This window comes from Scomber scombrus, chromosome 5, assembly GCF_963691925.1.
Source record: "Scomber scombrus chromosome 5, fScoSco1.1, whole genome shotgun sequence".
NCBI lineage: Eukaryota > Metazoa > Chordata > Actinopteri > Scombriformes > Scombridae > Scomber > Scomber scombrus.
In genome coordinates this window covers 11,105,808-11,118,749 of record NC_084974.1, presented here as the reverse complement: position 1 = coordinate 11,118,749, position 12,942 = coordinate 11,105,808, and the positions used below count along the sequence as shown (strand labels likewise).

The 12,942-nt window shown below is 40.7% G+C and overlaps 1 protein-coding gene across 1 annotated transcript; it reads right to left on the bottom strand.

Moving 5' to 3' along the window:
* Window positions 1-922: 922 nt before the first annotated feature.
* LOC133980564 (NACHT and WD repeat domain-containing protein 2-like) lies at window positions 923-10,010 on the bottom strand. The gene is made up of 10 exons (XM_062419323.1): window positions 9,920-10,010; window positions 9,718-9,806; window positions 8,400-8,507; window positions 7,583-7,780; window positions 6,965-7,106; window positions 6,706-6,860; window positions 5,786-6,130; window positions 5,474-5,575; window positions 4,149-4,941; window positions 923-4,056 (listed from the first exon to the last, which is right to left on the bottom strand). The coding sequence occupies exons 1-10, from the start codon at window positions 10,008-10,010 to the stop codon at window positions 923-925; spliced, it is 5,157 nt and encodes a 1,718-aa protein (XP_062275307.1).
* Window positions 10,011-12,942: the final 2,932 nt, after the last annotated feature.

Genomic DNA, 12,942 nt, shown 5'->3' with positions numbered 1-12,942 from the left:
GTCTCCACCTGTACTGAGCTGAAGAGTGCACGGCTTATTTACCTCAGCTGGTGCTGCCTTCAAGCGCAGTTGGAGATGCCAGAGTTGTTATCAGAAAAATGTATGATGAACTACTCATTCTGCGGTCAGAGTTATAAATAAGTAACAAAGTATCTGATTGTGTTACAGGGTACAATTTGTGCTTTTCTGTACTTCCGAGTAAAAGTAAGAAATGTGCAACTAGTTGGAAATGCCTGGAATGTTCAAATTTACGAGCTTCACAAAGGCAGCATGACAACAATACACATTATAAACAAAAGGAGATGATATCTTTCATTTCGATGCATTAAGCAAACATTTATAGAATCATTCTCATGATCAGCAAAAGGCCATTTTCATTTTTTTTTTTTTTTTAAAGTACAGGCACAATGTTTTTGCAAGGGTAACGTAATTAAGTAATTCTTACTAATACAAAATATAAAAAGTGAAATTGCCTAATTTATACAAAATGAACGAATACAGTACTTAAAACAAATTATTTTATTTCAAATGAATGTGAAAAGATTATTGACATGTCAAGAATATTATACATAAGATCACATAATGGTTTTGCTTTCACAGAAATGAAACTCAGATAAATGCTGTGTTTGTGTCTCTATAAAGATGACTCATCATCATCATTACCAGCTGACACTAAAGGAAATGATGCTGCAGTTTATGGACTGGTTACTGGTTAACAGTCAATGAATGCATTGTAAGACATACAGACATATACAGTAGCCTATGTTTATATCAGTGTAGCTATACAGTACATGTACAGTATCTACAAAACTAACATATGTCGTGCTCTGCATTTGTGAAGTATCAAATCAAAGTAAATATATACATACAGTATGCATTGTAAAAACACAATCCTTATTCACCAGTGTAGTACACACAGTAGCTAAGGCCACGTCATATTGGGGATGGCTAGAGGCAAACATCTGTATGGTTCCTTGTCAAAGGCGCATTCCCTTAACTGTCCATTCAAATTTTCCCCGTATCCAACCAACCCCTCCCCACCGATCATTAGATCTGAAATCGAATACACACCCACAGACCCATCCTCAAAACCCACAAACACACACTGTTGCTCATACATAACCAGTGTCAAGGGGTTACTGGACAGAAACATACTCCCTACTCTTTCCCCATCTGAGAGTCGTACCACTGTGAGGATGGGCCTTGCATGCAGGTAACAGACACAACTTTTTTCCATGCTGGTAGGATGGAATATGTAGGCAGCATAGCCTCCAGTTTTGTCCAAGCAGGCTTTTATTACAGGACCCTCTACTTTAAAGGAGCACAGTCTGACCTGAGACAGGTCCAACAGGGTGATGGCTCCATTGTCAGTGGACAGCAGTGCATAGCTCCCATCGGAGGACATCTGGAAGTCCTGTGGCTGACAGTGAAATGTCTCGGGCAGCTCAAAGTGCTGGCACATTGTCTCCTCTGAAATGTTCCAGGTATACAAGCTCCCTGAGGCCACCATCACCACCACAAAGTCTGGATGCTCTGAAAGTGTGTGAAAAGCAACAACCTGCTCTGAGCTTTCCACACAGGAGAAACGCTTGCTGATCGTTCCTGACCACAGACTAGCAGCCAGCAGATCTCCATGACGACACCCGATCAGGAAAGTGCTCTCAGGGGATACCTGTGCGTCAGATAAGTACAAGTGTATCTTACACACGATGCCCCCATTTGCCATCTTCCAAACCCGAGACAGTCCTCTATCAGAGATGCTCACTCCAAAGTTACCATTAGGCGTGATTAGGATGTCTGTAGCTCTGCTGCCACTGATCCGAAGGATATTCTGCCCTGTTTCTGTGACCCAAACGTAAATTTCTCCCACTGAGAGCGTCACAAGGCGAATATTATTTGGAGAAACCCGCAGCTTTTCCACATGACTATCATGCAAGAAGTTAGTATGTGGAAAGCCTGTTTCTAGGCTCCATTTCCACACTGCCTCTGACCCATCAGTGGTGTAGAACCACTCCCCAGTTTCTTCCACCACCACTTCTTTCACTCCACGCCGCATTTTCAGAGCTGCACCCGCAGCGTATATCATCTCAGAATCCCACACTAAGAGGCAGCCGTCACGGGTGACACATGTGACATCGGAGGCTACTTTGAGGAGCGTAAGAGGCTGCTTGATTGTCTCTAAGGAAAGAACACACTCCCCTGTGCTGACCCTCCACGCCAAGACCAGGGGACAGGTGTCAAGCAAAGCCAGGAGAAGGTGGCCATCCTGAGAGAGCACTGCTTGAATGAAGGCCCTACCCCGTGGAGCCAAGAACTGGTCCCATAGCTTCCAGTCACATGTATCCCACATTGTAACCTGGTTGTGTTGACACACTAATAAAGTGTTGATTTCATCTGAGTAATCTGTATTGAGGACGATATTAGGTTTATCCCCAGTAAAGCATTCTATGGCAAGTCTGCGTGATTGTGTTTTTGCTGCCACGTCCCAAAGGGTTACTTCCCCCGTGCTGTCAACACATGCCATCTCCTGCTTATCTTCACAGAGGATTATTGATACAACCATACTGCGGTTTGAGTTTGAACAGGTGCCAAGGAGACTGTTGCTGTCTGTGTCAAATATAGAAATGATGCCTCCCTCCTGCCCACAGTACATGTAAGAGCCATTAGCGGAGCAAACCACACAGGTCACACAGCTTTGACACTGGAAAGGAGTCACAGTCTCACCAGAGGCATCAAACAGACTCACAAAGCTTGCACCTGTCCACCACACACACAACTTTTTCTGACATGCGACAAAACCCTTGATTTTGTTTTGTTTGCTTGACTCAGCAAACTCTGTCTTCAAAGGGTCCTTAAGCTCCAGGAACATTTCTGGGCCTGTCACATCCCACAAGAAAAGCTTGTTGCATTGCGTGGAGAGCAGCATGAATTGGCCGCTACTTTTCACTCCCGCAAATTTCACTTCCTCCTGCTCACCCCTCAGTGATAACTCAGCTATGTCACACCCAGAGCCTTTCCATATCCATGCCGAACAATCATCCATGATCTCTGCGACAATCCCACACTCAGTTGCAGTTGCTTCTGTAACAGAAACCTCCCTGGCTCCTGCATCACACTGCAAACACTGAATGGGGGCAACAGTGGAGGGAGCAGGAGAAAGTACCACACCTATTCCACTACTTCTCTTCATTCTCTCCTGTCTGATCTCTCCGACATAACCTTTGAGTGCGGGAAACACCTCTAGAAAAGGGAAGAGGTTCATCTCCATCACTGTAGGCAGCTCCATGGGTGAGCTCTGCAGGACGCAAGCTGAAGATGTCAGTATGCTCGCTAGGAGTGCTCTTTCTCTTGAGAAGGTAAATGTGGATGACCTCTCCTCCATCATCAACATGGCTACTAGATCGCCGAGGAGTCTGGCTTGAACCATAGCCTGATGAAACCCTAATGACATTAGCAGCCCCTGCTCTAACTCTTCCCACTTATCGCTTTCTTGCAAGTGATGCGGCAATTCTATAATTTTCCTCAAATTAACTCGGCCAGCCTCTTTTGAGGAAGAAGTAAAGACAAATGGTTGGCTGCATGGCTGCCTGTCTATGTACATGTTGCTTACTGCTGATTTCTGTTTCTCAAGAAGTCGTTTGGCACTTCCACAGGGCCCTCGGCCGCTGAAATAATCCGCCATCTCTGAATGAATTTCCCTCCTTGCCTCACGAGTGCCTAAATACCGCTTAGCGATGACCAGCCTGAAATGCCTGCTCACCCAGAGCAAAACCTGCGACCCTGTAACTGTCCTCCGGATGAGAAAGCTCTTCAAATCTAAAAGAAGTTTCTCTACGTCTACTTGCGTGACCCTCTGATCCTGCTCAACCAGTATGTTGCCATTGCTGGACACGAGATCAGTGAGCTCGGCCTCTGTGATCCCAGCCCTGGAGAGGCTTAGGTAAGAGACGGCACAAGCCACGAGACCAGAAGTATGTTTCTGCTCGAGGTGATCCAGCAGTGCAGAAATGGATGAATGGACACCATCATGAAGAGACGACTCAGTCACCTCTGAATCTGTTGGAAGGAAAAAGAAAAGAATCACAATAAGAGATAAGCAAGGTAATTATTACAAAGATGTGTGTTTTTTAAACTTTAATCATTTATACCAGAGTGCCAGAGAGATGTGTGCACATGCAGTAGACGGGCATAGAGAGTCAGACAACATGAAACAAGCGCCTGGTTCACTAGCGCCTGCTGTCCTGAAGTCACCCTCTTCCCCGAACTGCTCAGCAGCGACGTCAACATCTTCACACACTGTTTCCTGTCGGCCAACCCCAGCCGGACACACACATATCCTGACTTCTTCTCACTGACCTCGGAAACTGAGGGAGGTGGACTGCACTGTGGGTAATGTAGTCCGACAGCCTGCAGAACAGGAGTTTGGTTGGAGGAGACTGAGAGGATGAGTTTGACTCCAGGAGGAAGGGGAGATGGTAAGCTCTCAATGATTTGTGCTGCAAAGCTGTTTCCAATCTGATCCAAGCCATCAAGGATCAGAACTAAAGGCTGTTTGGGAGAAGGCAAGAGTGACATGAGAGAGGAAAGATGTTTTTTAAGCTCAGATAGACTAACGTCAGGTTTTATGACGCCATGTTTGGGGCCTTCCTGAACTGGACAGGGCACAGTTTTAAGGTCTGGGTTACAGTCAGAAACGTTGGGCTCATGATGAGGATCCAGATTAGCTGGAGGGGAGCAGTTGGAGTCTTTTTGGTTACTAGTATAGTTAGGATCGTCAGGTTCAGTTCCAATGTAAAAGTTTGTACCCTGCGTAGAGGATGAGTAGTGAGAAATGATTTGATAACACAGGCTGGACAACAGGTGCTTCAGAGAAGGGTTGCTTGAGAAGTTTGTAAAGTAAGTGATCACCACAGGACTGTTGTCTTGTAGCCAAGACTTTATCTGTGGGGAGAGAAAAAAAAACACTTAGCATGTTAGCATTGTGTTAGCATTGTTTTGCCCTTGGGTTTGTTTGTAAGTGATTATTTGTTGATGAACTTGTCTTATTTTTGAACCCTTTTACGTTTGGAATATATGATTTAGTCATATGTGTCATTTCTCTTGATAAACCTGCTTGACACTAGAACCAAACTCTTCTCATTGCCTCTATATTAAATCTATTCCCAAAAATCAATTGAGTTCACAAATAAGCAGAGTGAGTATTAAAAAACATACTTCTTTGTAATTAGACTGCTGCTCAATTAATATCCAAAAAGAACATTAATAAATGCCCATCATACTTAATTGTGAATGTTTATTTCTAGCCTTTCTTTTGTTGTCTCAATTTCCTGAAAAGGTGGAGTTGATGGGAGTTTATGTATATTAACATTTTAATACACCTTAAAATGCCTGTTCAAATATTGTATAAAAGCAACAAACAGAAACGTAATTTTGATAGAACTGAGTTTCATAATTCACTTATAAGTCCATGTACCTGTTGAGCACAGTGTGCCAGCAGCACTGTCATCCCTGCACACGGCCCTCCTGTAATCACTAACGGGCCCTGGTGGTCGCTCTGCTCCACAAATGCTTTAATCTACAACCAATGAATAGTAAACTCCAGATATCATGTTATGTTGCAGCTTTACTTTTTTGACATTGAGGTTCATCAGAATTAAATTCACAACACAGAGAGATATTTATAATGTATGTTAAGTACACACAAACATCCGATCTGATTTATTAAAAGACAACAGAGATCATAGCTACAGATTTCATCTTCAGAAAAAAAAACCTTCATCCTGACCTCTTCTTCTTCTGGCCGTATGACGTCATAAAATCTTGACAGGGTGGTGCAAAGTTCCTCCTGCTCAGCCTGTTCTCGAGCCAAAGTGTCACCCGGGTGAGAGTCTCCACCGGTTTCTGAGACGTTTAAGCCGCCAATCAACTCGGCCAGGTCAGAATACACCTGCTGGCAGAGAGACTCAGCATAGCCTCGCCTCCTGGCTGTGGTGTAACCATGGCGACGGTCACACTCAGTGGTAGTGGTGTAGACCAGAAGCCTGCAGGAGGTGATGAGGCCACGGAGGAAGCTGTCACACATCTCTGACAGTAATTCTCGGTCAGTGGGTGTTGAACTTTCAGGGGTTGCCTGAAAATACAGAGAGGACACTTTTTGTGACATGTTTAATACATGTCTGTACCTTTGATATTCTACAAACGTGAACAATCATATCTATAAAACATAAAATGAATGTTTTATGTAAGAAAAGTCTATAAGATTTAGACACGTGAGAGACATTTCAGATGAACATAATAATAAAAGCCATAGTGCACTGATTTTGCACATTTTGTTTAAAGTATGACGATGCTTTACTTCTCTTGTCATATTTACATGAATCTTAATTTTTGAATTCTGTTAATAAATGTTCAAAGAGGTGATTCATGCATATCAGTTAAATCTTAAATGTGTGTTGTTTCTGAAAAGCCTCACTTATTCCTTCTTTAATAAAAGAGGTTCCTGACATGGAAGTACCACATATTCAGATGTTAAAATTACTATTTTTTCCCAAAATGGAGATAATAAGAACATTGGTGTTGTATCGATTAATTCAGGAATCATTTTCAGAACTTAAAGATGAAAGTTTGTCTCGCTCTGACCAGGTAAACATATTTTCTCTATGACTCACATCATTCAAGTTCAATAAGTACATGTCAGTGTATCACCTCTGCCTCTGACTGTGGCTCCAGCTTTGAACTCATCTGTCCTTTCACTTGCTCGCCTTTAGCGTTGATGACCGTGTGAACGTAAACTATGCAGCGTCGGATGATATCATTACGAGGACGATCCTCCAGAGCAAACCGCAGATCTGCATCCAGGGCTGGAGAGAAATAGGAAAACAATTTATTCTTGAACCCAGAGCAAACACACACATCCACACAGACATATCATATCCCACACAGATATTAAAACCCATTCGCTCACCTGATCTGTAATACTTGTGAGCTTTCTCTGCAGTCAGAAGATCATTGTGGACACACAGAGTCACAGCGGACTTTAACACCTTCCTCAACTCTTCTTCTTTTTCCTCCATCTTGTTCTCCTCTTCCTCTTTAACATCTGCCTGCTGATCAGAAAAAACAGTCAAGATATATATATATTTTTAAAACAGCACCATAGTTTCATAAGTATAATAAAGAAAAAGAAGAAGAAAGAAAGAGAAGAGCAAAAAGAAGAAAGTGATTAATTAATGAAGTAATTATCATTTCACAGAGCAATTATACTTAAAATACCATCACATACATTATGGAAATACTGATATATAGGATATAAATACATGATAACATCCAGGATTATTAAATATTTAGAACATTAAATTACATTTCTCATATGGTCCCATGGAAATAAATACTTAAACATAGCATTAATTGTAACATATTTTAAGATTTTTTAGACAATCTTTTTTACTCACATTTAATTAGCAGCTGTACATGGACAAACCCACTCCTGTTTTCCATACCAGCAAATCTTAATTATAATTAAATCAGTAAATATGGTAACTGAATGAGTGGATTAATGGTGTATTTCTGAGGTTCAGAGTACCTGAGGGCCACAGGTGTGTCTGTGTGAAGGTGTCAGGCAGTAGGAGGGAGGGATGGTGTTCTCGTCTCTCTTGTAAACTCTCTCCAGCTCCTTGGTACTGACACCCGCCTGCTGGCTCTCCTGCAGCAGCAGCTGGTACTCTGGCACCTCCACCTGGGCAGGGAGGCTGGCTTTGCCATACTGATGTCCGACCAGCGACTGCAGCACCGCCGTGTGGACAAAGAGGGAACAACAGCACAAAGATGCATGGCGTTAACTTGTACTGAATAAGTGTTGGTGGATTCATGAGACTTAGGAGCAACTCATTGTTCTTATTTGCTGGAAATGAATGTGGCATTACATTATTTAATTAATATAGTGTACAGAAACTCTCCTGACTGATGCCAGAGATTGTTTGACTTTTTAATACTAGAATTAGGAAGTGGTTCAATGAGTAAATTGACAAATATGTATCTGAGTGTTGATCTTTTGAGAGCTGGTCAAATTTAAGAGACTTTAGAGGAAAAAAATGTATCTTGATTGAGACCACAGGCTGAAATAGCTATGTTGTTGTTGTGGTGATGAAACCTGAGACTTTCCAGTTACAGGATAGTAAGTAACGATTTTAACCATATCTAATTTTATCCATAGTTACAAGCTTTTTAGTATAAACTTTCCTCTTTGTGTGTTGACGGCCAGTATTTTCCCAAGTACGAATAAGAGCAAAAAATTGCAGCAAGAAAACATGTTTCAATGTTAACTTGGGCACCTGACTGCTGTTTGAGGATATACTTTACATTTTTGTGAACCTGTCCTTTAATCTTAGAGATGTATTTACCAGTAGAAAAGGTCCAGCTGAGCTCTCTCTGCATTCTTTTATCAGCTGCTGTCTGCTGTTATCATCTGGCCAGCGACTTGGATCACTGGATTCATATGGGTCTATCACCTGCAGACAGACACACACACACACACACACACACACACACACACACACACACACACACACACACACACACACACACACACACACACACACACACACACACACACACACACACACACACACACAGACACACACACACACACGATCAAACAACCTAGTGGTTAAAAATAATCCAGAGCAGAGATGACAGGTATAATTTAGTGCATGAAAAGCACACTGTGAGATGTAATAACAAGTTGTGGCTCAGTATCATATGCTTCCATCTTTCTAATTACACATGCTGCTGAATAGAGATGGCACAATGCACAGGTAGAACTGCCCCTCAGGTTATTTAATACATACACACACACACACACACACACACACACACACACACACACACACACACACACACACACACACACACACACACACACACACACACACACACACACACACACACACACACACTGACATGATGCACTAAGTGGCTTTAACAGCTGCTGTTTTTCTTCCTCTTTTTTTGTCAAATTAGGTAAAGTTGACTAGAATTGACTACATCTCTACGACAATGGCCTCAGGGAGTCATGGTGTGAAAGAGTAAAACACACACGCACACACACACTCACAGACACACACCTGTAAACCAGGGGAGTAGATACTATGTTTGTAACTTTCATGCATCAGGTAGTGACTCTAAATTATTATTTTTTTGTAAATTGAATAGTTTTTTAAATGAACAAAATAAGATATTTTAATTAGTTCAATGGCGTAACTGACAGATTCATGCAGAATGGCAATAATTGTTAGTTGCAGACATAAATTGAGATAATGCAAACATCTGCTTTTGAATTCAGACAGTGTATTCATATAAGGTTGACACACGAGCAAATACGTGACTTAAAAAAGCAGCAGACTTTTCAGTCATCAAATAAAAAAAAAATGACAGAATGTAACTTTATGCCTGTAACTTTTTGCCACAGATTTGATGTTAAATTGTAATTTTTCTTTTCCCCATTGGAGATACAGTAACAATGTTTTTGTCCATTGGATCTTGGTTGAAAAATATCTCCTCTCTCTGCTCTGACAGTCAGTAATAGTACCAGGGAACAGGATGAAATTAAAAAGTAGCACTTCCCTAAATGCAACATCTGACCATGCACGATGACGGCAACTATAATTGACTTTTTTTCTATGCAGGCAGCAGGATTTAGTAAATTTTATGTTTACTCACCCTGAAGTCCACTCCCAGTGTGTGTCTGCACTGCTCTCTAAGTTCTGGGAACACACTCTCTCTCAAAGCTCTGCGCTCCATAATACTATCTAAACAGAGCATAAACACACAAGATACTCATCTGTTCCCAAAAAAATTACAAACATCAACTGGCTTTAAAATTTCTGAGCATTCTGCTGATACTTAAATTTCATAAACGTACCCTCTGGGTTGGAGCACAGATAAAGTTTCACACAGGATGACCTGCAACTGGAATTAGAAGATCGGTCCATTTGTTTTCTTCTGGAGCACATGTCTGATCAACAGTTGTTTCAAAAAATAAGTTTAAAAAGAAGGGTTGACATAGAGGCTTTCATGGGCCAAATTTAGAGTTCACACTTGCTGTTTGTCCTCTGTGCAGTGTGTTTCTCTTTTCCCTCCTGCTGTACTCAGGAAATTCTAGCCTCGGGTGTTTACAGAGTGTGTTATCATGATCACACCCATTCCTAGTGACTGGAACATCTACACAACACACACATGTGCATCAGTCAATCACATTAACAGACCCACAGAACAGAGAAAATTTCCCATATTTTTTTTATTAATTAACATTTGTACACAATAAATACAAACTTTGTTTTTGTTTTTTTTGTACAGCCAATAATAATATGCAGAAAGACTTTTGCACCTGTTCTCATTATTGTCACCATGGCAACAGTCTGTGAAGAGAGAGAAGGCCAGTTGCTCCATCACATCGTTAATAATAGCAGCTATGCAGCTGCTCCAAATCGAAGGATGAAAACAAAAAATAGAATTATATAATACATAAAAACCAAAAAGAGGCTCAAACCAAACAATTAAACACTGTAGCGGACCAAAAGGACTGTTAAAGAAGGGAAAATAATCCTGTCATAAATTTTTATAATAGATAGACTGATCAAGCACTTATGATGGGAAGTTCTGTTGTAAACCATAAACTTCAAAACAAGTTTGAAAGCTGTTATAAATGAAGATCTCAGAGAGATCAAGGAGAGGCTGCTGTTCAAGTCAACGCTTGTTCCAACAGCAGCAGAGGAGCAGAGGTTTGGACCTGAAATGGTTACTGATTCCAGTCCAGTGTGTTTAAAGTTGTTAGGCGTGGATGCTAAGCAAAATGTTATGTTTCTAAAAGCTGATGCAAAAAACCCCAAACAAACAAAAAAGTGATTTTGTATTTTCTTCATTTCTTGCATCGCTCTTGTCTAACATAATTTACCTCCACCTTGAACAGAAGAAACAAATCAGTTTGATCCCAGATGAGGACTTTAGAGGGTATACTGTAAAGCTGTGACCCAACTCCAAACTACATACTTATACAGAATATATTTTTTGCAGTTAGTATGCAATGAATTAAATGTAGTTTGCACTTTTACATTGAGGGGTAGGGATACAAAATTTGCAGCCACAAACACCTTGAAAGATAAAGCAACACATATTTAATCATGTGTTTTAATTATCCAGAACACCCGCAAAAACCAAGCAAGTTCAGTATCAGTATTATCATTTTTATAATGTATTCAGTGTGAATACTCCAAGAACTCAAAACCTAGTGAGAGTAAATATGTAGTTAGGAGCTGGGCCACATCTTCAGAGTAAAAAAACAATAAAAACAAAATTGATCTGATTAAAATTCCTCCTCTCTCCTATAAACAATCACACATGCAAACAGCCAGGCCTATCTCAAGACCAAAAACTACATTCTCTCCATGTCTTCATTCAAAATCTCCCTTACTGTAATCGTCTTTTTCCATGTGTTTTTATAAGTTAAGAAAAACACCAAATTACATTGTCCACAGTTATCTCTCCAGCTCTTTAGAAGAGCGGAGAAGTAAAAATAAAAAATATCAGTCACACTGAAACAAAGAGGATCCGCCATAGAGTCAGAATGAGTAGAGCAGCTCTGACGTCTGTCCTTTCTATCCATTCTGATGCTATGTGAAGTACTGCTACTTTCCAGGGAAGGTACAAATAAATAAAAGTGCTACACTGCCCTTTTTGGCAAGGAGTTTAAAGGCTTGAAGGGTATTTAAGGGGGGAAGATTTATTTACTGTGAGTAAAAAAAACGCAATAATTGTACTTAGCTCCACTTGAATGTCATTTGCTAATTCTGTCCATTTAGCACAATGTATTTTTTTTTATACATTTCTTCTGTATCAGCCATCATTGATCAAAGAAAACAGGAATGGAAAACACAAGGAAGGAAGGAAGTCATATTGGACTTTTTAAAAGTTCATGTGTTTTTTTCTCTCTTGCAATGTGATGGAGATGAAATGTGATGGGTGAACTGATCAATGTTACAAAAGGAATAAATTCAATGTCAAAGGAGATATGATCTGTAAGGATAAAAGCTGTGTATCAATAAAAACTCCAGAACTCCTCAAAAATACTGTTTGTTCAGTGCCTATATCATCTGAAATAAACTTTTCTTTGTCACCACATAGTGAATACTGGCAATCTAAGTGCCTTTAAAAGCACCTCTGGCCTCTTCCTGAACCAATCAGTGACACAGGCGCTCAAAGAAGATATAACAATGTGTGTGTAATATTATATAACTGTATGTGTGTATATGATGACAGCCACTGATTCACACTGACTGCCAATTGGACAGGACAGACATTAGAGAGAGGAAGAAAGGGAGGGATGGGAGGAGAAGTGGAGATAGGAGCAGAAGGGAGGATCCAGCCTCTCCTTTCTGTCTTTTTCTGTCGTCTTCTTCTCCCGTCTTTCCTTTTATCTCTCCCTCCATACTGTATTTACAATGCCCTTTCAGTATATGATGAGGATAAAACTTCCACTACATATCAGACATGGTATTCCATTCAGCTGAGTTGGTCTATATGAAACGCTGTGCATAACATTCCTATGACAACAGTAATGTACTGTACTAATACACATTGAATACGTATGATAAGGACTATATATGGCAAGGGAAAGGGTGGGGAGGGACGCTGCACCCACACACACACCACCCACTTTCTCTGTCCATTTGCTTCAACCCCAACTGCACTCCAAAAAATGGTGAGTTTGGCAAGTTTTTTTTTTTTACTCATTAAGCTCACTTCTTATGGAGGCCTGACATGGACAAAATGTAGTAAAGTGCTTTTCTTTTCTTCCTCATGGTTCACAAAACAAACAATTCTTCACTGTGTCATCTTTGACATTTTGTGGACGTGTGGGATCAAATGTCTTTTAAAAAAAATCATAAT

Bases quoted from the DNA above. Each gene is read 5' to 3' on its own strand.
- LOC133980564 (XM_062419323.1), bottom strand. From the start codon at position 10,010: ATGTGCTCCAGAAGAAAACAAATGGACCGATCTTCTAATTCCAGTTGC. The intron at 5,576-5,785 runs GTCAGGATGAAG...CATTGGTTGTAG, and splicing joins TACGGCCAGAAGAAGAAGAG to ATTAAAGCATTTGTGGAGCA. The intron at 4,057-4,148 runs GTATAAATGATT...TCCTTCCAACAG, and splicing joins CACATCTCTCTGGCACTCTG to ATTCAGAGGTGACTGAGTCG.